The 27,684-nt window shown below is 36.9% G+C and overlaps 1 protein-coding gene across 5 annotated transcripts in view; it reads right to left on the bottom strand.

Annotated features, from left to right (window-relative positions):
* Positions 1 to 27,684, bottom strand: part of WDR17 (WD repeat domain 17) — a 122,436-nt gene that overhangs the window by 63,529 nt on the left and 31,223 nt on the right. For 3 of the 5 annotated variants that reach the window (XM_049864280.1, XM_049864279.1, XM_049864281.1), the window contains exons 2-5: positions 26,206 to 26,328; positions 17,745 to 17,873; positions 11,405 to 11,588; positions 6,635 to 6,865 (exon numbers count right to left, since the gene is read on the bottom strand). In XM_049864280.1, coding sequence (XP_049720237.1) covers positions 6,635 to 6,865; positions 11,405 to 11,588; positions 17,745 to 17,873; positions 26,206 to 26,271 — 610 coding nt within the window. In that variant the 5' untranslated portion in view covers positions 26,272 to 26,328. The remainder of the gene's footprint in view (positions 1 to 6,634; positions 6,866 to 11,404; positions 11,589 to 17,744; positions 17,874 to 26,205; positions 26,329 to 27,684) is intronic. The other 2 variants (XM_049864283.1, XM_049864282.1) reach the window with 1 other exon arrangement.

The following is a 27,684-nucleotide window of genomic DNA, read 5'->3' as shown; positions in this document are numbered from 1 at the left end:
AGGCGTTTATTGTGGATCCACGTGAAATGAAATTCTTGACTTCAACCCTTTCTCCGTTTATCATGATGTTGCTTAATGGTTGTGAAGATTTTTTACAATCTTCTTTATTGGACATAAATTACCTCCCAGCTACCAAGGAAGACTATCAGAAGAGATGAATTGCAGGAGGGAGGAAGGGTGGTACTCACCAGATCAAAACAGAGACAGTCTGTGAATTAAGTTGCTTAACTGAGATCCTGAATTATCCATTATAACCAGAATCTGCTCCTAATGCAGAGAACGTAACAGATTTGGTGAAGAAGTTTTTGAGACAACAAATCCAAATGAAGCAACAAATGGTCACTGATCCCTTCCATACTAATCTTCAACAAATAGATGAAACTACCCACATGTGAAATCAGTAAACCAGAAGGAACGACAGAGGACACGTACAAAGACACTGCAGAAGAACAAGGAAACTCGAAAAGGAAGTACAGTGCATGCATCATTGTGGTGGGCAGAATATCTCCCCCTACCCTGCAGAATGTGCCCACGTCGCAATCCCCAGAACCTGTGAATGTGTTACACGACATGGGAAACAGGACTCTGCAGATGTGATTACATTAAGGATCTTAAAATAGACAGATCATCCTGGATCGTTCAGGTGCGCACGATGTAATCACAAGCGTCCTGATAACGGAAAGAGGAAGGCCAGAGACTTGGCACCAGAGAAGGAGATGTGACGATGAATGGAAACGTGACAATGGAAGAAGAGGTTGGCGTAATGCAAAGCCACGAGCCAACAAACGTGGGCAGTCTCTAGAAACTGGAAAAATAAAGGGAGCAGATTTTCCCCTAGAGCTTTCAGGAGGAACTCAGCCCTGCAATACCATCATTTTTGCCCAGTGAGACCCACGTTAGACTTCTGACCTCCAAAACTTAAAATACCTTTGTGTTGTTTCAGTCCTCTAGAATTGTGGTTATTTGATACAATAGCAGTAGGAAACTGATACAGTCAAAATGATAATGAAAGAAGAACGTGAAACGGCAGAAATCAGGAAAGAAAGAAAAAAATAAAAATAGCGACAAGAGCCATGTCAGAAGCCCGTTAGGTGCAAGAGGATACAATCAGGATGGGCTTCTGCTTCTCCGCTGTAACACTGAAGGCTAAAAGACAGGAGTACAGCCTCCAAAGTCCTGAGGGGAAGACAGGGTAACTCACGGAGTACCACGCAGAGCCAAGGCATCCCTCAAGTATGAAGGCAAAGGTAAGATACCCTCAAACACAAAAAAGCTCAGAGACCTATACAGTGTTGAAAAGCCACCACCATGAGTTGTTCTGAAATGTAGCCAGACTAAATAGTAATAAAAATAAAGAACTTTGGGTTGTAGAAGCTGAAACCTACAGTAAATATCAAAATCATTTAAATATAAGAATAAGGTTATAGCACAATAGGATTTGGTTAAAAATGTAAATGTTATAAACCCTGTTTTATTATTATAAAACTAATAATATCACGATTATCAAGAGGTAGAGCGGGGGGGAGGAGGAAAAGGATTGTTTCTTTTTACATTTTAAAAGAAATAACAGATACTATTTAAAATTTATTTAAAAATTTAATGGTGCTAATCTAGCAAAGGTTTACATAATCTTTTTTTTCTGAAGAAAGATTTATTTGAAGTTCAGCAATTTTTTCTGTTCATTTTCAACTTACTCTTCTATTAAGATATGTTTAATGTAATATGTTCTGTGAAAGTTGTGATTCTAGTCATGAAAAAGTGTTTTCACCCATTGATCTAGCCCAACGGAAGTTAACATACATCAGCAGAGATGCTAGACAGCTAAGGGCTTGTTTCCTAAATGTTAAAAATGCTTATTTACAAGGGAAGAGCTATTCGAGAAATTTTACATTTTCTTCATTATACTTTACTGTATTGTTTAAATTTTGAACGAGAACATAAGCTGATTTCCCAGACTGTTTCATTCAGCCAGATTAACAACTAACAAAAAGTTCAAAGGGTTACCGTTCCTTTTTATACCAGGATCAAGGACTTTGCTAAGGAGCTTTGGGATCAGAGGGATATTTTTACAAGCAGGTGGAAAAATATTTTGGAGTAGTGTAAGAAGGCTGTCATGTCTCTGTCCATTCAGGTTTTTTTCTTAGTAAAGGAGAAGAAATAAAGAATTGACTAAAAAGTAAAAACAAGGAATACATAACTGATCTGGGTTAATTCAAAGTCAAATCTACACAGTTGAGCTGAATGTATTACAAAGCATTACAAATGAAATTTACATCAAATCGCTGTTTAGAATTAACACAATGCTGAATAGTGTTTGTTGTTAAGTGCTGTCAAGCCCGTTCTAGCTGATAGTGACCCCATGTACAAGAGAACAAAACGCTGTTTGCCCAGTCCGGCACCATTCTCACAGTTGTTGCTATGTTTGAGCCCATTGTTGCAGCCACTGTGTCAATCCGTCTCGTGAGAGTCCTCCTCTTTTTTGCTGACACTCTACCAAGCCAGATGTCCTTCTCCAAGGACCGGTACCTCCTGATAATATGTCCAAAATACGTGAGACAAAGTCTCGTCATTCTGGCTTCTAAGGAGCATTTTGGTTATAATCCTTCCAAGGCAGATTTGTTTGTTCTTCTGGCAGTTCACAGTATACTCAGTATTCTTTGCCAACACCATAATTCAAAGGCACCAATCCTTCATCAGTCTCCTTATTCACTGTCCAGCTTTCACATGCATATGAGGCAATTGAAATACCATGGCTTGGGTCAGGTACACCTTACTCCTCAAAGTGACATCTTTGCTTTTTAACACTTTGAAAAGTCTTTTGCAACAGATTTGCCTAATGCAATACATCCTTTGATTTCTTGACTGCTGTTTCCATGGACATTGATTGTGGACCCAAGTAAAAGGAAACTCTTGACAAGTTCAATATTTTCTTCATTTATCATGCTTATTGGTTTATTGGTTTTAGTTGTGAGAATTTGTTTTCTTTATGTTGAGGTGTAATCCATATGGAAGGCTGTAGTCTTTGATCTTCATCAGTAAGTTCTTCAAGCCCTCTTCACTTTCAGCAAGCAAGGCTGTTTCATCTACATATTGCAGGTTGTTAATGAGTCTTCCTCCAATCCTGATGCTGCATTCTTCTTCATATTGTCCAGCTTCTCGGATTATTTGCTCAGCATACAGACTGAATCAGCGTGGTGAAAGGACACAACCCTGACGCATACCTTTCCTGACTCAGATGCAGTATCCCCTTGTTCTGTTCAAACAATTGTCTTTTGGTCTATGTACAGGTTCCTCATAGACAAAAATTAAGTGTTCTGGAATTCCCGTTCTTCACGACGTTATCCATAATTTGTTATGATCCACTTAGTCAAATGCCTTTGCATACTCCATAACACACAAGTAAACATCTTTCTAGTATCCTCTGCTTTCATCCAAGATCCACCTGATATCAGCAACGATATCCCTCATACCAAGTCCTCTTCTGAATCTGGCTTGTATTTCCGGCAGTTGACTTTCGATGCACTGCTACAACTGCTTCTCAATTAACTTCAGCAAAATTTTACCTGCATGTGATACTAATGATATTATTCCATAATTTCTGTATCCTGTTGAATCATCTGTCTTTGGAATGGGCACAAATATGGATCTTGTCCGGTCAGTTGTCCAGGTAGCTCTCTTCCAAATTTGGTGGCATAGGTGAGTGAACACCTCCAGCACTGCATCTGTTTGTTGAAACATGTCAATTGGTATTCCATCAATTCCTGAAGCCTTGTTTTTCACCAATGCCTTCAGTGCAGCTTGGACTTCTTCCTTCAATACCACTGATCCTTGATCATATGTGACCTCTTGAAATGGCTGAACGTCAAACAATTCTTTTTGCTACAGTAACTGTGTATTCCCTTCATCTTCTTTTACGCTTTCTCTATTGTTCAATATTTTGCCCATGTTGTTGTTGTTGTTAGGTGCCATCATCTCAGTTCCAACTCATAGTGACTGCACGTACAATGGAACAAAACACTGCCCGGACCTGCACCATTCTCACGATCATTGTTATGCCTGGGCCCACTGTTGCAGCCACTGTGTCAATCCATCTCGTTGAGGGTCTTCCTCTTTTTTGCTGACCCCCTACTTTATCAAGCATGACGTCTTTCTCCAGGGACTGACCCCTACTGATAACATATCCAAAGTATGTGACATGTAGTCTTGCCTTCTTTGCTTCTAAGGAGTGCTCTGGCTGTAATTCTGCCAGGACATTTGTTCATTCTTTTGGCAGTCCATGGTATATTCAATGTTCTTCATCAACAGCATAATTCAAAGGCATCAATTCTTCTTCGGTGTTACTTATTCAGTGTCCAGCTTTCACCAAAGATGAATAAATTGAAGATTTTTACCAACTTCTGCAGTCCGAAATTGATCAAACACACAATCAGGATGCATTGATAATTTCTGGTGATTGGAATGCGAAAGTCAGCAACAAAGAAGAAGGACTGGTAGTTGGAAAATGTGGCCTTCCTGATAGAAATGATGCCAAAGCCCACAATAGAATTTTACAAGACCAACAACTTCTTCATTGTAAATACCTTTTTTCAACAACATAACCAATCACTGTACACGTGGACCTTGCCAGATGGAATACACAGGAATCAAATCAACTACATCTGTGAAAAGAAATGATGGAAAAGCTCAATATCATCAGTCAGAACAAGGCCAGGGGCTGCCCTGGAACAGACCATCAATTTGGTCATATGCAAGTTCAAGTTGAAGCTGAAGAAAATTAGAACAAGTCCATTACAGCCAAAGTACAACCTTGAGTAGATCTCACCTGAATTTAGAGACCATCTCAAGAAAATATTTGACACATTGAACACTAATGACGAGTAGTGGAATTTTGCCCATAGAATCCTTCAATATTGCAACTCAAGGCTTGAATTTTTTCTTCAGTTCTTTCAGCTTGAAAAATGCCAAATGCTTTTGATTTTCTAATTCCAGATCTTTGCTCAGTTCATTGTAACACTTACTTTGTCTTCTTGAGCTGCCCTTTGAAATCTTCTGGTCAGCTCTTTTACTTCATCATTTCTTCCGTTCGCTTTAGCTACTCTACGTTCAAGGGCAAGTTTCAGAGTCTCTTCTGACATCCATTTTGGTCTTTTCTTTCTTTCCTGGCTCTTTAATGACCTTTTGGTGTCTTCACGCATAATGTCCTTAAGGTCACACCACAACTTGTCTGGTCTTCAGTCATTAATGGTGAATACATCAAATCTATTCTTGAGATGGTCTCTAAATTCAGGTGGTATACACTGAAGGTTGTATTTTGGTTCTCGTAGACTTGTTTTAATTTTCTTCAGCTTCAACTTGAAACTTGCATACGAGCAATTGATGGTCTGTTCCACAGGCAGCCCCTGGCCTTGTTCTGAGTGGTAATATTGAGCTTTTTCATCATCTCTTTCTACAGATATAGACAATTTGATCCCATCCAGCATGGTCCCTGTGTGTAGTCACCATTTCTGTTGCTGAAAAAGGTTATTTGCAGTGAATAAATCATTGGTGTTACAAAATTCTATCATGCAATCTCCAGTGTTGTTTCTATCACGAAGGCCATATTTTCCAACTCTCGATCCTTCTTTTTTTCCAACTTTCACATTCCAATCACCAGTAATTATCAATGCATCTTTATTGCATGTTCGATTGACTTCAGACTACAGAAATTGGTAAAAAATCTTCAACTTCTTAATATGTGGCCTTAGCGATTAGTGCATAAATTTGAATAATAGTCATACTGACTGGTCTTCCCTGCAGGCAAATGGATATTATCCTATCATTGTCAGACCTGTACATCAGAATAGATCTTGAAACGTTCTTTTTGACAACGAATGTGATGCCATTCCTTTTCAATTTGTCACTCTTTACATAGCAGACCATATGACTGTCCAATTCAAAATGGCCAATACTGCCCCTTTCAGCTCATTAATAACTAGGATATCAATACTTCTGTGGTCTATTTCATTTTTGATGATTTCTAATTTCCTGAGATTCATACTTTGTACATTCCATGTTCCAATTATTAATGGATGTTCCCTGCTGTTTCTTCATTTTGAGTTGTGCCACATCGACAAATGAAGGTACTAAAAGATTGACTCCATCCACATCATTAAAGGCAACTCTAATTTGAGAAGACAGCTCTTACCTAGTTGTATTTTGCATGTCTTCCAATCTGAGAGGCTCATGTTCTGGCACTATGACAGAGAATGTTCTGCTGCTATTCATAAGATTTTCACCAGCTAATTTTTTCAAAAGTAGGCCACCAGGTCATTCTTCCTGGTCTTTCTTGGTCTGGAAGCTCCGCTGAAACCTGTCCACAATGGGTTACCCTGTTGGTATATGAAATGCTGGTGGCCTAGCTTCCACCATCATGGCAACACACAAGCCACCACAGTACAACAAATTGACAGACAAGTGGTGGGAATAATGTTTGCACAACTATTATCTGTCACAAAGTTTTAATTTTAAAATAACAGAATAATGTTTGCAAAACTATCATTTTGAAATTAAAACTTTTAATTACCTTAGGCTTTATGCCATGGAAATAAAAAAATTACATATGCTAAGAATATAAAATTTAAGATTGAATTCTTACCTGGTTGAAAAATTGATAGACTTCCATCAGTATGACCGAACACAACTTTCCCTTTTTTCTGAGTATGCCATCGGAACATACAGATATCAGACAGGAAGCTATTAGCATCTTTGTGCACAGTCACTCCACTATCTGGTCCTGAGATGGTCCACATTAACAGTGGGCCTCTGTGGGAAGCAAAGGCCACAGTATCTTCTGCATTCCAGCACCAGCTAAGAGAGGCAGGCATTCCTGGAATAAATTAAACAAATAGATGCACCATACGGAGATATGGTATAGGACTGTACTGTTAAATATTATTTGCATTGTACATTTCTAAAATACAAGAATACGTTGGTTGTTCAAAAAATAAGTTGTATCCTCATTTGGGAGCTGTATTCATATAGCAATCCCGAAGAATAAAGTTAACATACAAACATACGTAGGGTACGTCCATGATAAAAGGAAAAGTACCCTAGTTTGGTCCAAATACCACAGATATGTTTTTATTTGATCCTATACTTTCACTGGGTTTTGGTTTTTTTTATACTTTCATACAGTCAAAGAAATTTACAAAAGTCTTATTTCAGTAGACTATATACTGTTACATAGAAGCAACATATACTGATTGAGTAAGCCCTGGTGGCGCAGTGGTTAAGAGCTCGGCTGCTAACCAAAGGTCAGCAGTTCAAATCCACCAGCTGCTCCCTGGAAACCCTATGGGGGCAGCTCTACTCTGCCCCATAGGGTCTGTCTGAGTTGGAATTGACTTGACGGCAATGGGTTTGGTTTTTTGGGTTGTGTATAAGGCCTCCTCCAGGCACACAATTATACACAGTAGTATAGGATAAAATTCTGTTTTGAACCACTTTAAATATGAATTGGGGAGATAAGGATTAGATGCATGAAAAATTAAATGTTACCATAAAATTTTAATAACAAAAATTAATGTCATAATCTGTCTTGTCTGAAGTTGAAATTAAAATCATAGCTTTGCCTCAGATGAACTGAATAAGTCACCTTCCCTCTCTAGACCTTCATTTCCTCATCTATAAATGGAGACAACAATATAAATAGCCGACTTACCTATGTCACATGAATGTTAAGTAGAAGAAATATAATAATATTTGTAAAACAGCCTTTGAAATTAGAAGACAGAATGTAAAAGTTAATTGTTAATATTCCCATTATTGTGATCAAATAAATCATATATGGAATAAGTCTTATGGTAAGTTTATGACCCAGAAGAGGTTACTGAATATCCCAAACACCACCACCAAAAAACGAAAACAGAAAAAAAAAACATTGTTGGTGATTAAAGTGCTTGGCTACTAACCAAAAGGTCAGCAGTTCAAACCTACCAGCCACTCCATGGGAGAAAGATGTGGCAATCTGCCTCCATAAAGATTTACAGCCTTGGAAACCCTATGGGGTGGTTCTACCCTGTCCTATAGGGTCTCTATGAATCTCAAACACAGATACATTAATTGAATCATCAGCCTAAATATGGCCTATTAGAACATGCCAAGTTAAGTCCCATTAGGGAAAAAAAAAAAAAAAAAAAAGCCAAATCCATTGACGTCAAGTCAATTCCAACTCATACGAATCCCACAGGACAGAGTAAAACTGACCCATAGGGTTTCCAAGGAGCGGCTGGTGGATTTGAACTGCTGACGTTTTGGTTAACAGTCATAGCACTTAACCACTGTGCCACCAGGGCTCCCGTTAAAGCCCAGGAATCTGTTTTTAACGAGCTTCTCCAAATGATTTTCATGTACAGAAGGATTTGAATTTGATATATACCTTAAATGAGGGACAGAATTTAAATATGTGGGATGAATAACATTTCCCAGGGAGAAGAAATGATATGAATAAAGACACAGAGTTGAAAGTTTTTCATTGACAGCAAGTTCAGTACGTGCCACTAGTCCACAAGCCCTAAGAGGTAGGAACTGGAAGCTTTATGCCTAGTTCAGAGCCTGGCATATAATGGGAACCCCATAAATATTTACTGAATGAATGAATAAGAATGCATGAATATGGTCAAAGAAAAAGCTGATGTGGTTTTAGTATATGTTAACAGAAGTAGAATTTCCCCAATAAAGAATAAGATACTCTGTATGAATCAAACTACCAGACTGTAAGTACATTAAAATGCTACCACTACAAATGCATACCGAGAGAAAGGTAGCAAGGAAATTAAGGGACCCTATGAAATTTTTTTTTTTTTATGATCACACGTCATGTAATCATCATAGCAAACTCTTCCATAGTGGCTCCTTATGTACTAAGCACTTCTTAGAGCTCCACAAATATTAACTCGTATCATTCTCCTAGCGATGTTCTAGAAAGTAGGTAGGTAGTACTATTACCCTCTGTTACAGTGTTTAGTTTTTTTTTTTTCTTAAAAGGTTATTATTAAGTGTGACATTTTTCAAGTTGGTGACAATTTTAACATTTTACATTTATTCAAACTAATGCTCATTTTCCTTTAAAAGGATTGTTTGATTACAAGAAGAAAAAAGAACGATGAAGTGAAGAATAGAGAGGAAAGTTCAACTGCTGGATGAGGAAGCTGAAATATTAGCAAAAAAGTTGACTAATGCAAACTTCTACTTAGGCTGACATTCTAAAAAGAAAAACCGAAGTCTACGACTTTTCAAAAGAAATTATGTTCAATGAAAATAACCAAAAGTATTTACAATGATATTCTTTCAAATAAAATATCAAAGCTTTCAACTTTCAAATTAAAAAGACGTTTGGAAACACAGCAAGAGGAACTTGCTGACAAGCCCTTTGAATGTTTTTCAAAGAAAGAAAAAATAGGCAAAATTTACTGAAATTATTACCACCATTTCTTAATCATTCTACAGCTGTTGCTAATAAAGTCTTGTTTAATTGTACATCACGTGGCAAAGTAAGCTGTAGCGTCCAGAGCTAACGGAAAACGTTCCCCCCGTCATGGCCGGGTACGATGCACATGGCTTGTGATATCAAACCAGCTGATACAGAACAGAATATATTCTATAAATTATACTTCTGCATAAAAGTTTCAATAAACGTGTTTATTATGCAATACGGCCTGCTACAGATCTTGCATTAACACTTTAGAAAAGCACTAATATTATGGGACATTTTTAGTTTATGTCAGAAAACACTGTGAAAGTTTTGTAAAAACGGTTTGTTGTACTGTTTAAAATTAATCTCACACAAAGCTGGATTTAAAGGATTTAGAAAGAGCATTGTTGATCAATATATAAACAATGTTTGCCAAAACCTGTACGATTTGTAGTTGATGGAGCAACGTATGTGACCAGAAAACACAGGGAGACATAAAAATTCTTGATAGAGGCTACTAATCACTATTTATGTATCACAAAGCTTTGCAACAAAAATAATCTGGCTTTTTCTCATTGATGGATATAAAAGTAAGGGGAAATTGTTAATCGCATCAATGGAAACTCACTGAATAGCTGGCTTTTAAAATATTAAAAACTGGAGGAAACCACTCTCTCATAGGGAAGTTCGTCAGTTGTTGCAGTGAAAATAATAAGCAGGGCATATAAATTTGGGAATGAGACTCACATTTTTCTAGCTGAGAAATTAATCTCGTTTGGCAAATATTTTAAGAGGTGGCTAAACAAATTGGTGTAGTTGACTGATATTTTTTAGTAGTCTTGATCTAAATTTGAAAAGACAGGGAAGATCCAATATACTCAATATGTTGAACATATTCTAAGGTTCCAAAGACATTATGATTATTTTGGAAGCAAAAAATTGCTTATACATTCCAGATATTGTTGCTACATACTGAAAAAAAATGTTATCAATTAAGAAACTTTGACTGAAATTAAGTTAGATTTTTCACTTTTCAGTTTTCTATGTCAAATTTACAATCACTAATTTTTAGAGAAGAAAATTTAAAATATTAAAGAAAAAATATTTGGAAAAAGTATCCAGCAGTAACTTTCAAGTGGAGTACTGGTGGACAGTGTCAGGCTGCTAACCCAAAGGTCGGCAGTGTGAATCCACCAGGTGCTCCTTGGAAACCCTATGGGGCAGTTCTACTCTGTCCTACAGCGACGCTCTGGGTCACAATCGACCCAGTGGCAATGGGTTTGGTTTTGGTTTTTGCTGTTGTTCAAAGAATAGATTGAATTATTGTGACATTTAACATAGAAAAATGATTACTTAATCTTAACTTTATCATTGTTATAAACTAGACCAAACCAAACCCATTGCTGTTGAGTTGACTGGATTAAATAAGTGTTTTGAATGCTAAGTAGAAAGAGTATAATGATATTATTAACATCTACAAACCTATTTGTATGAACTAGGACTTTCTACTTTGACCTAATTAAAAACAAATGAAACAAACTGGCTCAACAATGCAGAGTAGTTGCATAATATGGTCCTTGTATGTTTGAGAGTGTAATAAATAATTAACAGCAAGGCCATTTGCTTCACTAAGAAAATCTTTTCTAACTACTGTTTTTATATTTATTTTGGAAATTTTATGTTCTATTTAAATATTAATGAGATTATATTTGACATCAACTGTGTTTACCTTATCATTTGTACTAAATATAATTCTTCAACGAAATTTTGTTTTGGTGGCCATACGCTCACACACACACAATACTGAGTCATGATGTGAAATGTTATTTTTTAATAAGTTACGGTTAGAAAGTTTGAAAATATTTCTATAAACCTTAAACTGGTAATACTAATAGCGTTTACTGAAATAAAAATATTTCATTTGGCAAAATAAATTCCAGGCAATACGGTTACCTTTTGTACTGTTGAGTTTAGCAACAGCTTTCTGTTCTGCCACGTTCCAAACGATCACCAAGTTATCGCTACTGCCACTTGCAAACAAATCCGGGTTATGCGGACACCAGGAGATTGCTGTGATTGTTTTCTTATGTTCTGACATAATTGCATGAAGTTTAAACTCATTATAACGATGATCCAACTAAAACAAAATACATAAATAAAACATTTCAGTGCTTCCTTTTAGATAATACAGTATCCATTAAAAATCACATTATAAAAACAAAAGCTATATACATGAAAGCTGGCACACCTCATAGGAAAACTAAGAACATATTTCAAGCCTTGGTCTACTTTCAAGTGTATTCAAATGTATTCAGTCAGCTGAAACAAACCATTTGAAAAAAGAGAATTGAATAAAACAAATTTTTTAAATAAGTCAATGTTTTAAATTTAAATATGCATAATACTTCAGATTATTATTATATTTCCATAGCCATACCTACTTATGAAGGTAGAAAACACTACGTTATGGAATCATTTTTTCTGTAATTTAACAACAAAAACGCTTAAATGAACCAACTGCTCAATTTTTCATTACTACAATGTCCAAAGTTTCCAGAGCAATGCTGTCATGGATTCACTTTTCATTATTATTATTATTTTGCATGGGGCATTACATCGTGTTTTTATATGTAAATAAGCAAAAAGAATAACCTCATTTTTCCTATTTGTTTTATAAATATGCCCCCATTAATCAATGGAGAATATACAATAAACAAAATTAATAAATGAATCCATGAAAATCTGATGTTATTTTTTACTCTTTAAAAAGTAAATTATCTTTGTGATCACTGTAGAAGGCTTCAAAACTCTCAGTTGAGGAAATCAGTACTAATACTCTGTTGGATTTCCTCTACCATTTTAAACATATTTGGGTTTATATTGCATGCATCATTTTGTTGTGCCTGGCTTTTTTTCCTTTAATATTTAATAAACCTTTCACAGTGTTACTGGAAAAAAATCTTAAATCATCATTATACTATTTATTACACCAACCTTTCTTTAACTATATACTTGAGTAAAATCCTAACTCTTAGCACGGCCTTCGAGGCCCTACTGATCAAACCTCTACTATGCTGCCAATCTCATTTGGTATCATCCTCCACCCTGCTCGCTTTGATATTCTCGTTTCTCTAATACAACAAACTAACTCATGCTTGCTGTTCCCTGGCCTCAAATGCTCTCCCCAAGGCTTTACTCATGGTTATTCATTCTCCTGTTCAGGCCTCAGTTCAAAAGCACCTGCTCAGAAAGGAAATCTGCTGATTACTCTTTCTAAATTCATTTCCCTCCCTGTTACGTATCCCATGACTTTTTATCCTATCTGTTTTTTATAGCCTTTGTAGAACACATTCCCTCCTGGAATGCTTACTGACTTGTATATGCACTTATTTATTTTATGACTTCTCCTCCCACTCTAAGAATATAAGTTTCACGAAAGACTATGTCTGGTTTGTTCACAGTAGCATTCCTACTGATGACATATTGTTGAAAGAATGAACCATTATGCTACTGTTTAGCACGTAGACAACTTTAAATTTTTGCTATCACAAGTAATGCTGCAGTGAACATTTTTGTATACAAACTTTTGACTACAGGTCTAACAATTGCCCAAGGCTTTCTCTTCTCTAATTTCTGTGTCTCCTACTACCTGAACTTCACTATTCTTGGAAAAAATTAGGTGAAAACATTGTTAAAGATAATCCAGCAATGCATCTATGATTTTCAGTTGATCTATATTAATTTATAAATGAATTTGTAGTACACTGAGAAATGAATAGGTTTTTAAATTTTAAATTATTCAGCAATTTAAGTTACAATTACACTAGTTACTGTGAATGTACAATGTATCCAATAGAAAAAATGCTACATAAATTACAAATTTAGTAGACAATTCCATAAATACAATTAATGTACTGAAAAGCTATGCTTCACACCAATTATCTTCAATTGCCTTACTATACAAATTATCCACATAGCATCTGCAAGCACAGTATATATAACGTACTATCTGTTTATCTGTAGGGATTAATTTATTTACACATACCATGGACTGCCAAAAGAACGAACAAATCTGTCTTAGAAGTACAGCCAGAATGCTCCTTAAAGGCAAGGATGGCGAAACCGCGTCTTACATACTTTGGACATGTTGTCAGGAGGGATCAGTCCCTGGAGAAGGACATCATGCTTGGGAGAGCACAGGGTCAGCGGAAAAGAGGAAGACCCTCAACGAGGTGGATTGACACAGTGGCTGCAACAATGAGCTCAAGCATAACAACAATTGTAAGGATGGCTCAGGACCGGGCAGTGAGTGTTTCGTTCTGTTGTGCATAGGGTCGCTATGGGTCGGAACCGACTCAACGGCACCTAACAACAATTATATTTATAATCCACTATTATGAGAGTGTACTATTATATTGAGGTGGACCATAAATTACTTTTAAAATAGTTAATACAATAAATTAGCTCAATACAACTGTATGGTTAAAAAAAAATTCCAGTTGCATTTAAAAGTATCATTCAATTGTTCAGAAAAATCTGATAATCCATCAGGGTCATTATCCACGATAGATTATCAGGCTTTGTATACTGACACTCAGTGCTATTTAATAAATATTTCCTCTGAAAACCATATTTTATACTTATGTACTATAATTTTCAAAGTACTTTTATTTAGATAATCACACTTTAAATATTAATATAATTTAACATTAATGTCACCTTTAATAACATAATTTTCCACTGGCATACTTTGAAATGAACTTTTACTATGAACTTTGTACCAAAATGTTACCAAGTTGGGTTTGCACTAAATTCCAAGGCCAAGTAATTTTTGGTTTGGTTTTCAGTCTTTGTTGTTGTTAGGTGTCATCAAGTCAGTTCCAAGGTTCCAACTCAGAGTGACCCTATGCACAACTGAACAAAACACTGCCTAGTACTGTGCTATCCTCACAATTGTTGCTAAGCTTGAGCTCACTGTTGCAGCCGCTGTGTCAGTCCATCTCATTGAGGGTCCTCCTCTTTTTCACTGACCCTCTATTTTCCCAAGTATGATGTCCTCCTCCAGGGACTGATTCCTCCTGATAACATGTCCAAAGTATGTAGGACATAGTTTTGCCATCTTTGCTTCTAAGGAGCATTCTGGTTGTACTTCTTCTAAGACAGATTTTTTCATTCTTCCGGCAGTCCACAGTACATTCAATATTCTTCACCAACAGAGTTCAAAGGCGTCAATTCTTCTTCGGCCTTCCTTATTCATAGTCCAGCTTTTGCATGTATATGAGGCAATTGAAAACACCATGGTGTGGGTCAGGCACACCTTGGTCCTCAAGGTGACATCTTTGCTTTCCAACACTTTAAAGAGGTCTTTTGCAGCTGGTTTGCCCAATGCAATGTGTCTTTTGACTTCCTGACCGCTGCTTCCATGGGTGTTGATTATAGATCCAAGTAAAATGAAATCCTTGATAACCTCACTCTTTTCTCCATTTATCATGATATTGCTTACTGGTCCAGTTGTGAGGATTTTTGCTTTCTTTACGTTGAGGTGCAATTCATCTTCATCAGTAAGTGCTTTAAGCCCTCTTCATTTTCGGCAAGCAAGGTGACACAATTCCTGGACCCTTGTTTTTCAGCAACGTCTTCAGTGACTTGGACCTCTCCCTTCAGTACCATCGGTTCCTGATGATATGCCACCTTCTGAAATGGTTGAACGTCTGCCAATTCTTTTTGGTATAGTGACTCTGTGTATTCCTTCCATCTTCTTTTGATGTTTCCTGCGTCGTTTAATATTTTTCCCATAGAATCCTTCAGTATTGCAACCTGAGGCTTGAATTTTTTCTTCAGTTTTCTTTCCGCTTGGGAAATGCTGAGCATGTTCTTCCCTTTTGGCTCTCTATCTCCAAGCTTTTGCACATGTCATCATAATACTCTGTCTTCTCAAGCTGCCCTTTTGAAATCTTCTGTTCCACTCTTTTACTTCATCTTTTACTTAGAGTCTTTAATGACATGCAAATTTTCTTCCTAGGTGTTTTTATATTAATATTTTTAGCTTAATCTTCCTAAATTTTTATGTCACAAAATGTTATCATAAAACCTAAGACATATGAAAATTTTTTAAAACTAAGTTCTGGCATTATCCACTCAGTTTCTTATCAGGCTTACTGCTTGAGGGAATAGTTTGCCTTGCCTCATAAGTTTCTCTTCTTTAAGAGGAAAACCCAGGAAAGAGGAAATAGGGCAAAAAACAAGATCAAGCACTAAGACTAGGTAAAATGTTTAGTGGGAGGGATTTTGGAATGAGAAGGCTGGGAGCACAAGCAGATTGTAATAGAGGTCGATGGGTGATAAAAGGAGGTACTTAAAAGTACTACTCCTGTCTATGCAGCTAATGGAAGAATGGGAGTTATCTGGAGAGTGCATCTTCATTACTAGATGTTTCACAATCTTGAGAAATGGATTACATAAAATCGTACTCTATGCTTTGGAAACTTAATTTGTTTTATGGATTAATGCTATTATTTCTTATATTTGCAATAACTGACAGCACTGTTAATAATAAACTAATATGTAGTACTGGTAAGGAATTTTTACTCCAGAATAAAACTGTTATGTTTATTCTTAACTGAAATAAGCTGGTATCTTAAGGCTTTTTTTAAAATCATTCATTCGAGAAAGAGTCAATGAATATCTGTAAGTGCCAAGCAGTGTGCAAAAACTTGAGAACTCAAAGATGAGGAAGACTCATTTCTGGTAGATGGAAGCATGCAGAGAGGCAGTCAACTTTGTGAGACACTTCACTAATAAGAAATGGAAAAGGTAAGATATGGAAAAAGTTGACACACTTGAGCTGAGATCTGAAAAATGAGGAAGTGTTCTGAAGATGATGAAGACAAAAATTCAGTGAAGCAGCAGCAAGATATGAAAGCGACTGAGATGTTCTCAAAGATGCCGTTAGTTGGGTGTGTCTGGAGCACACAGGGACACGGAGGCAGGTGTGGGTACGTCTGGAGCACACAGGGACACAGAGGCAGGTGTGGGTACGTCTGGAGCACACAGGGACACGGAGGCAGGTGTGGGTACGTCTGGAGCACACAGGGACACGGAGGCAGGTGTGGGAGATCAGGAAAGGCTCTGACTGCTACACAATGAAATCTGGGTGTTAATATCAGGGAATAAGAAGCAACTGGAGAGATTTTAATGTAGTAGGGTAATACAACTAGATTTGCATTATACATGGTTGATTATACCGAAGGATAAATTAGAGAGAGCCGAACAAGAAGCAGAGAAACTATTTAAAAGCTATTATAACATTTCAGATGAAAAGCGATGAAGTCTGAGTAAAGAGAGAAGGAAAAATGATATAAAGAAGATAACAAAATATACAATATACTAGAATCGCTCTTGGTTGCCTAGGGTACAGGATGGTAACTCTCGTATCTCTGGTTTGGGTGAATGGCCAGCTGGTGATGTATTTCACTGAGAGACTACAGGCCTAGAGGGAAAGACTGGATTTAGGATTTTAGGCACATCTCTACGGAGTTATTCAGGAGGCCATCAGCTCTATAAATTGGGAACTGATAAGAGATGTCTGGATGAAGCTATCACATGAAAAACAAAAGTAGAATATAAAGGTTTTCCCACAAGAATATCGCAAAATATATTATACTGTTGCTGTCGAGTCGATTCCGAATCATAGCAACTGTAGAGGACACAGGAGAACTGCCCCACAGAGTTTCCACAGAGCGCCCGGTGGACTGGAACTGCCGACCTTTTGGTTAGCAGCTGTAGCTGCAGCCACAGCACTTAACTACTATGCCACCAGGGTTTCCCAAAATATATCTGTAGTAATTTTCAATTACCTAATGATCTCCAATAGACTACCCACATTCTTCAACTGATAAAATTTTCTCACATCATATGTTGCTACTGAGGCTGGAAATAAGTAATAAAATGGATTCCTTTTATTTATATGGGAACCTAGTTACAGACACTTAAAACCTATTTGCTCACCTTTCCTAAAATGGGCCTTTTTAAATCTTGACAGATTCTTTTTGATGAACAGCTCATAAAAGATTATAAAATCCATTAAGATTTTGCTAGTCATTTAATAATATAAGCATTTTCTAAGTATAAATTATGAAACCAATATAGAAAATATAGCAATAAGATAGAAAATATAAATAGCAAAAAACTTACAGCATCATATTTTTTATGAGATGTTTAACAACAGATGTTAATTGCATAATAATTTTACTTGAAAAAATTAACAATTGAAATGAGTCAATATAAATTTTACCTGATAAACATAGATGGCCAGGGTAGCACAGTAGGCAAACCTGCCCCCACTGGCAGCACAGACGTCTTTGTTCCATGGCTGACATCCAGCAGGCAGCAGTCCCACTTGCCTTACCTGGGACATGTTTGCCTTGAAAAACAAATGTGGAGAGATATCAGTGATTTTCATTATTTCATAAGCTACCTAATCACTGTCTTACATCGATCTTCTCTAACATTTACAGACATCTGACAGGTAATTTTAATTAGGTAAACAAGAGATTATCAGGTGATAAATGACTACTGACAGGCCTGGGAAGCCCACAGAAGTGAAGTAAAACAGAAAGTGTACATTCAATTTGAAGAGCTCTGGTACCACTGGAAGGAGCCCTGGTAGCACAGCGGTTAAAGTGCTTAACTGGAAACGGAAAGGTGGGATGTTTCAACTTGCCAGCTGCTTCATCAGAGAAAGATGTAGCAGTCTGCTTCCGTAAGGATTTATGTCCTTGGAGACACTATAGGGCAGTTCTACTCTGTCCTCACAAGCTCACTATGAGTTAGGATCGGCTGAAGGCAACGGGTAGTACCATTGAAGAACTCAGCCCATGTTGCCAGATTTATGGAACTTGCCAGAAAAACTAAAATATCCAGATTTTTATGTGAAATGCACCAATTTTTTAAAAAATGGCCAGGTTTTGCACATGCTGAGTTTGAGACACTACTTAGCCTTCAAAGTGGACACAGACTGCAGAATCTGTTCTGGAGTTAGAGGGAAGGTCAGAGCCGCAGACCAAATGTGGGGATCTCTGACAGAGAACTTCATGGTTTTCACATTGGTTCATTTTATCTTCAAAAATACTACTTGAAGTACACAATGAAGGTACACAAGCTGGGTTAACAATGTTGTTCATTGTTAAGAGGACACAGAAGGAAGGTGGAAGCTAGTTTATATTTGAATTAAAAATTGTAGGTACAGCAGGAGAAAACATAATTGGAATAAACAACCCCCGAGATGGAAACAATGTCATGTAGCAGAAGCACCCCAGGGCTGACAGTAAGGAACTGGATCGAAACCAGCTAGGCATCAAGTGTAAGGAGCTCTTGTGGTACAACAGCTAAGTGCTCGTCTGTTAACCGAAAGGTTGGCAGTTCAAACCCACCCAGCGGCTCTGCAGGAGGAAGACCTGGCGATCTGCTTCCACGAAGATTACAGCCTAGAAAATTCAATGGGGCAGCCCTACCCCATCCCATGGGGTGCTGTGAGTCGGAATGGACTAGACAGCACCCAAAACAACAATAACAACCCTGTGCCAAGTGCAGAGTGTAAACTGCAGTAAGGCCTTTAAGTCGTAGGTCTCTGTTTCCTCATACCTAAAATAAAGACTCTGAACCAGGTTTTGTCCAAGATTCCTCTTGGCTCAAAGAATTCTATGACTTTATATGTCAATTCTAAATTCAGTTGTTCTAGGAGACTACAGGAAAGAGAGCGAAGAACGAGGCTATCTGTCAAGACTACAAGCCTCCTAATGAGACAGCTCGTTCCTCCTCTCCACCCTGTATTCCCTGTGTCCATTCAATCAGTTCCTGTCCCCCTCTTTCCGAATCTCATATCACCACTGGACAGGAGTTGCCCACACAGTCTCATGTGTCTACTTGAGCCAAGACACTCACTCCTCACCAGTATCACTGTCTATCGTACAGTCTTATAGTCCAATCCCTGTCTGGAGAGTTGGTTTCCGGAACAGTGCCAATCTTGGGCTAACAAAGGGTGCAAGGACTATGACCATCAGGGTCCCTCCAGTTTCAGTCAGACCATTAGGCCTGATCTTTTTACGAGAATTTGCGGTCTGCATCCCACTGTTCTCCTGCTCCATCAGGGATTCTCTGCTGTGTTCCCTGTCAGGGCAGTGATCAGTGGTAGCCAGACACCATCAAGCTCTTCCGGTCTCTGGTTTATGTGGCCCTTTCTGTCTCTTGGGCTCATCTTTACCATTTGTCTTTGGTGTTCTTCATTCTCCGTTGCTCCAGGTGGGTTGAGACCAATTGATGCATCTTAGGTGGCCGCTTCCTAGCATTTAAGACCCCAGACACCTCTCGCCAAAGTGGGATGCGGAATGTTTTCCTAATACATTTTGCTACACCAATTGACCTAGATGTCCCCTGAAACCATGATCCCTAGGCCCCCGTGCCTGCTACTCCAGCCTTCGAAGCATTTGGTTGTATTCAGGAAATTTCTTGTCTTTTGGTTTAGTCCAGTTGTGCTGACTTCCCCTGTGTTGTGTGTTGCCCTTCTCTTGACCTATTTTTTTTTTTTTTACTATCTAGTTAGTAAATATCCCTCTCCCTCCCTCCTCAATCTCGTAACCATCAAAGAATATTTCATTATGCATTTAAACTTAATCTAGAGTTCGTATGATAGTGGTCTCATACAATATTTACCCTTTCTCAATTGACTAATTTCACTCAGCATAATGCCTTCCAGATTCCTCCATGTTCCGAGATGTTTCACAGACTAATCGTTGCTCTTAATCATCGCATAGTATTCCATTGTGTGAATATACCACAATTTATTTATCCATTCATCCTTTGATGGGCATCTTGGTTGCTTCCATCTTTTTGCTATTATAAAGTGTGCTGCAATGAACATGGTTGTGCATATATCTGTTCCTGTGAAGGCTCTTATTTCTCTAGGAAATATTCCAAGGAGTGGGATTGCAGGATCGTATGGTAGTTCTATTTCTAGCTTTTTAAGGATGTGCCAAATTGATTTCCAAAGTGGTTGTGCCATTTTACATTCTAACCAGCAGTGTATAAGTGTTCCAGTCTCTCCACAACCTCTCTGTTGTCAACATTTATTTTATTTTATTTTTTTACATTAATGGCAGCCTTGTTGGGGTGAGGTGGTATCTCATTGTAGTTTTGATTTGCATTTCTCTAATGGCTAATGATCATGAGCATTTCCTCATGTATCTGTCAGTCGCCTGAATGTCTTCTTTGGTGAAGTGTCTGTTCATATCCTTTGCCCATTTTTTAATTGGGTTATTTGTCTTTTTGTTCTTGAGTTTTTAAAGTATCACATAGATTTTAGAGATTAGATGCTGATCGGAAATGTCATAGCTAAAAACTTTTTCCCAATCTGTAGGTAATCTTTTTACTCTTTTGGTGAAGTCTTTGGATGAGCATAGGTGTTTGACTTTTAGGAGCTCCCAGGTATCTAGTTTCTCTTCTGGTGTTTGTACATTGTTAATAAAGTGATATCTTTGCTTTTTAATACTTTAAAGAGGTCTTTTGCAGCAGATTTGCCCAATGCAATGCATTCTTTGATTTCTTTACTGCTGCTTCCATGGGCATTGATTGTTGGTCCGAGTAAAATGAAATCCTTGACAACTTCAATCTTTTCGTTTATCAGGAGGTTGACTTATGGTCCAGTTATGAGGATTTTTGTTTTCTTTACATTAAAGTGTAATCCATATTAAAGGGTATAGTCTTGATCTTCATCAGTAAGTGCTTCAAGTTCTCTTCACTTTCAGCAAGTAAGGTTGTGTCGTCCGCGTATTAAAGGTTGTTAATGAGTCTTCCTCCAATCTTGATGCTGCGTTCTTCTTCATATAGTTCAGCTTCTAGGATTACTGAAGTAGAGAAAATATATTGTCTCTAGTGTTTTAGTATTAAAGTACAGGGAATATACTTCCTAGTTTTTTTACAGCTGTATAAGCTGTGATTAATCTGTAGTCTTTGAAACATACTCACTTCCTCTAAAATCTGCCTCGAGATTGTTCCTTTAAAGAAAAATGAGGTGATCAATTTTTTTTATTGTTGATTAAACTATGTTCCTCTCCCAGGGGGAAAAACCACACAAAACCAAGATAGGTGAAAAAAGCTTGGCTCCACCTCAAAGAGAAGTCAACATTCCTGGAAATCTCTAAACCTTGACAGAAACCAGGACGGAGTGGAGAGACTAGCAAGACTCCAAGATGACATGAAGAGACTTACAAGGCTTCAACGATAGATCACTTTATCATCATGACCGCCACAAAGAAAAGTCAGGATTTTTGGAAATCTCTAAACCCTGAATTTCCCCCTATAAAACCCTCCAGTTAGCCCTTTAGAGTTAGACAGACTTTGGGAGAAATTCAACCCCTTCTGTTTCCTGGACACTGGTGTTTGATAAAGCCCTCTTGCTGCTTACCTCCTCCTGTCTCAGTGTTGGCTTTGGGGCAGGTGGCTTGAATCCGCGATTTGCGGTAACATTATTTGCTCAGCACACAGATTGAATAAGTAATGGCAAATGATACAACCCTGATGCATACCTTTCCCGACTTTAAACCATGCAGCATCCCCTTGCTCTATTCAAACAACTGCCTCTTGGTCTATGTACTGGTTCCTCATGAGCACAATTAAGTGTTCTGGAATTTCCATTCTTCACAGTGTTATCCGTAACTCGTTATGATCCACACAGTTGAATGCCTTTGCACAGATGATAAAACACAGGTAAACATCTTTCTGGTATTCTCTGCTTTCAGCCAGGATCCATCCGAAACCAGCAATGGATATCCTTGTTCCATGTTCTCTTCTGAATCCTGCTTGAATTTCTGGCAGTTCCCTGTCAATGTACTGTTGCAACTGCTTTTGAATGATCTTCAGCAAAATTTTACTTGTATGTGATATTAATGATACTGTTTGATAATTTCCACATTCGGTTGGATAACCTGTTTTTGGAATGGGCATAAATATGGACCTTTTCCATTTGGTTGGCCAGGTAGCTGTCTTCCAAACTTCTTGGCATAGATGACTGAATACTTTTAGCACTGCTTTTTGTTGAAACGTCTTAATTGACACTCCATCAATGTCTGGAGCCTTGTTTTTTGCCAATGTCTTCACTGCAGCTTGGACTTCTTCCTTCAGTACCAGCAGTTCTTGATCACATGCTACCTCCTGAAAGGACTGAACATCGAACAATTCTTTTAGTACGGTGACTCTCTATTCCTTCCATCTTATTTTAATGCTTCCTGTGTCATTCAGCATTTTGCCCAGAGAATCTTGTAATATTGAAACTTGAGGCTTGAATTTTTTCTTCACTCCTTCCAACTATGTAATGTAAAAAATTTTCTCATTTTTTTTTTTACTTTAACTATCAATATATCATGGAGTCCTGCTGGTGTAGTGGTTAAGAGCTTGGATGCTAACCAAAAGGTCAGCAGTTCAAATCCATCGGCCACTCCTTGGAAACCCCTACAGGGTTGCTCTGAGTTGGAATCGACTCGAAGGCACTGGGTTTTTGTTTTATATCTTGAGTATTTATTTAGTTTCCAAAATTAGACAATATCAACTTTCCTACAATGACATACAATTCGGTATGTCCTTATCCCTAAATAATTTTTCAAGTCTTACATTCCAACAACTTAAATTCTTTTAAAATTCAGGGTGGAATAACTTGTCCAAGAAAGTCATTAAAATAATAAATAGGATAAAACAAATGGAAGCTTATTTTTAAAATCTATGATTTTGAATGAAATATAAAAAAAATCATTAAATATAAAAATAGCACTGCATTTAAAAATCTGAATTATATATTTAAACAACTGCGTATCTGAAACTTCTGGATTATGTTTTGAAAAGCAATGGAAAATATATGTAACACTTTAGTAGCCTTTACTAAGTGATACCTTCAGCTGCCAAGGAGATGAAAAGACATGCCCAGAAGCTTTTATTATCTTTGTAGTCAGCATGCGTGGTTACACAATTAGTGACTCTGCATTACTGAAAAGAGAGAACATTCAACTGAAGCTCTCCTTCAAAACAGATATTTATATTTAAATCTAAATCCTACAAAATGTAACACATGGCATTGAACTGCATATTTCAGATAAGTATTAGCCATGCTTCATGTTTCCTTTTTATGTGCGCTTCTTAAGTATTTCAGTGCCTGTTCCAAAGATTTGCTGCTTCAGAAAATATAATCTTTTTGGACCCACAACAACACACATCACTTGAAAGATGAAGTAGTAAGCCTTACAGTTCACCGAATAATGCAGATTCATAAAGGATTCAGACAGAGAGCCTGAGCACTGTGTCACCCCACATGCAATGGACAGTGTCCGTAGCCCAGCAACTACAGGACTTGAAGAGATATTATTTTCATTTTTTTAACCTAAATTCTATCCTGGTTTCAGTCTCATCCTGTATGACATACACACACACACACACACACACACGGCATAATTACACTAAGTTTACTGTTAAGTCCAGTAAGGAATACACGGTAAAGAGGCTTTGCACGGTAAGTGAATGGAATGTAAAAACATGTGATAAGAGTATATCTACATGAGATTTGCACAGGCAATGAAGCTCAGTTTTGAATATGCAGGAGTATTAAAATATGAAATAATCATAATGAAGTTAAAGCTAATATAGAGCTCTAACTGGGTCAAAAATAAAACTATAGCACAAAGTCAAAACCAAGCCCCTAAATTCATGTCTGCAAGTGTATGCATATGCCATAAGTATTAATTATACCAAAGTGAAAATGCCAATTCAGCACTCAAAAGATCAAATTTACACTTCTATGTTACTTTTTTTAAATGTCTAAATTACTCATTTCAACTCAAAAGTCAAACTTATCTGTTCCTGTAATTTTTTTTTTTTTTTTTAATTTTCAATGAGTCGTCTCAAAAATTCACAACACAGAATGCTCATTATATAGGGTACATACTCACATACACAAATTGTGGAGAATAAAAAGCTCCATTTCTGGGAGAAAGTAAAGTCAATATTCATGTGCCAATTTTATTTATTTAAAATATGCTTTTTCATTCTCATCTAAGTCTGTAAAATAAAGAACGCATAAAAACAGGCTGTAAAAAGGAGCCCAACCTCATAAAGACAATATGGTAATTCTAGGGTTGGACTATTTCTGTATGTAAGAACATCTACTCTTTTAATATGTCTCAGGATCAGGAATTCACTTATAAAAGGCAGGTAGTAGTGTTTAAGGGCAGTTTGGGGCCAAGGTGGAAGGAAAGGTTTTGAATCCCCATAATCTCCATGAGCTACCCCAAAGCCACTTGAAAGAAACCTACAATTTTGGTAAAAAGCATTCTTCTGCAAATCAGTCTTCATACTCCCTACGAATCATACGATCAGCCCTAATCCCTCACACAGAGAAATGTATGGGCTGCACTCTCTCAAAACATCGGAAATGCACTTGTTATTAGGTTTAAGAGGCACACGCACAATACAAAGGGTGCTGGTATGTTTCCAGTGAGCCTTGGAGTGCTACTATTAAAATCATATGCTGGAGTATTTCCACCCTTTACAGATAAGGCCAGGATTCAAGATAGAAAGCTGGCCACTATTTCCCACTTGTTTTCTGAAGAAGGCCGTAGGATTGACAATTCGATTGTTACCCAGACTTAGATATTTGCTGCCCTAGAAATCTTCATTAACTTGTTTCACAGCTTTAAAAAAACAGATCTGGGGAAAAAAAAAAAAAAAAAAAAACCCAAGTGGGTTTAAACAGCTGAGGATTTAAGACAGTAAAAATAGAATAGAATAGAATAGAACACTGAGAAAATATCTTTGATTGGCACGATTAGGATGGGAACCCAAAGACGTAGGGAGGGAGAAAAACCAATGTGGCTTGTCTTTACCAGCATATGCCTTTGAACAACAATGGGAAAAAAATCTGGGGAATATTTTCTGGCTCTTCTGTTCTAACCATTAATGAGAAGAAAAATCAACAATGTGTCTTTCATTTAAATAATTAAGAAATCTTCCATTACAAAGGTGAAAATAGTCAAAGAAATAGAACGTATACTGTCCTAAACTAAATCCATTTTGTAAGATGTATTTTTCAATAGCACTTTTTCTACTGTTACAATAACAGATCAGGATGGCTATTTTCAAAGTACTGTGCAAAAGTTGCCATAGTAACAATGCAAAGTCTTTTGAAACATAATCGATAGCCTGAAAATTTACCAGATGTGGTTTGGCACTCTTCCTCAGAAATTTTTTATATCTTTTTTTACAATATTGTTATAATTAAAAAAAAAATTTTTTTATTATATACATACTATTATTATATACTTGACTTCTATTTCATTACATGTTTTTCTTTAGTTGAAATGACTTCCTTGAAACTTGATATTTTCACGCATCAATCTCATTTCATAAAATGCTATTTTATATTTAAAGCCTAAAGACAAACTGTAAACATTGGTTAAGAATTTGCCCAGAATAAGGGCAGAAAAAAAATGCCTTTTCTCAAACATATAATTTTAACTATCTTTATATATTATGAGAACATATAATATATAAGAAATACACTTTGCTTTGAAACTTATTAAATGTGTCTTTTCACCTTCAGAATTCTGCAATGCAGAAGTATCCACTATATAAACAACACAGAGACACAGCTCCATGAGAAACGTAACAGAAAAAAAAATCACAGAAAAGCATAATGACAACACATAAATATGTCTTACTCTTTGTAGTCCTTCATACCAATCATCTTGATCAAACCAATGTGAAATGTAGGTCATCCAAGCCATAGGGTGTTTCTACTTTAATCGAGGCAACTGGAAATTCGGCATCAGAATAGTTAGCACCTAAAGTAACAACAACGTGTTTCAACTCAACAAGCTTTACCAAAACCTGCTTTGTGAAATGTTTAGTTTAAGGAGCTGGATCTGCGTAAACATTTCAACTAAAACAGTTTGATGATTTTCAAAAAACAGAATCTGTTGTAAGAATACTAAATTAGAAAATGTAAGCCTATATTCAAACACACACACACACACACACACACACACACAAATCAAATACTAATTATGTTGTTTTACAGTACCTAAAAATGCTATACCAAATATTTTATCAGGCTTACAACTTACATCCTAAAAAAAGCTTAGATTTTACTCTTGTAAGAAACAGGAAAATGAGTTTTTAAAGTTATCAAGTTAAAAATAATGAATCTAAAAAAATCAAGAAGCAGAAAATTAGTTCCATTTTCAACTTCAGGAGTTGGACATAAAACTAGAAGAAAACTTCTAGCTTAAAAGATATACAATGACAAGGTCAATCCTAGACTTGTATTTGTCACAACTAAATATTTGAGAGTTAAATCATTTCACAATTAGCTGATTGCCTACTACCTAATCGGCTCAAAAGTGTAAAGTCATCGCATCACTTAAAACATAGCTAATACGTTGAACAGACAATCGAAACCACATGAATTCGGTTTCTTTTTATTTGTACTCACTTCCTGAAAAAAAAAAATGTATTTAATAGCCACAGTTAATAAGAGATTTGTTGATACGCTGGAGAATATTTGTACTTCAAAATATCCACCATAAAGTCTAGGTGCTTCACCGTTTAAGACATGAAACAAGTTCCAAGTTATCTTTTCCTGACAAAACTCATCAACCCTGGTGGCGTAGTGGTTAAGAGCTATAGCTGCTAATGAAAATGTCAGCAGTTAGAATCCACCAGGCGCTCCTTGGAAACTGTAAGGGGGAGTTATACTCTGTCCTATAGAATACACAGGAATCAAATCGACTACATCTATGGAAAGAAATGATAGAAAAGCTCAGTATCATCAGTCAGAACATGGCCAGGGGCCAACTGAGAACTAGACCATCAATTGCTCATATGTAAGCTCAAGTTGAAACCGAAGAAAATTAGAACAAATGCATGAGAGCCCAAGTACGACCTGGAGTATATCCAACCTGAATTTAGAGATCATCTCTAGATTTGACTAATGGCCAAAGACTAGATGAGTGGTGGAATGACATCAAGGACTTCATATACAAAGAAAGCAAGAGGTCATTAAAAGACAGGAAAGACCAAAATGCATGTCAGAAGAGACTCTGAAATTTACTCTTGAACGTCGAGTAGCTAAAACACGAACAGAAGAACTGATGAAATAAAAAGAGCCGAACATAAGATTTCAAAGGGCAGCTCGAGAA

This window comes from Elephas maximus, chromosome 21, assembly GCF_024166365.1.
Source record: "Elephas maximus indicus isolate mEleMax1 chromosome 21, mEleMax1 primary haplotype, whole genome shotgun sequence".
Classification (NCBI taxonomy): domain Eukaryota; kingdom Metazoa; phylum Chordata; class Mammalia; order Proboscidea; family Elephantidae; genus Elephas; species Elephas maximus.
This window is presented reverse-complemented; position numbering and strand designations above follow the sequence as displayed.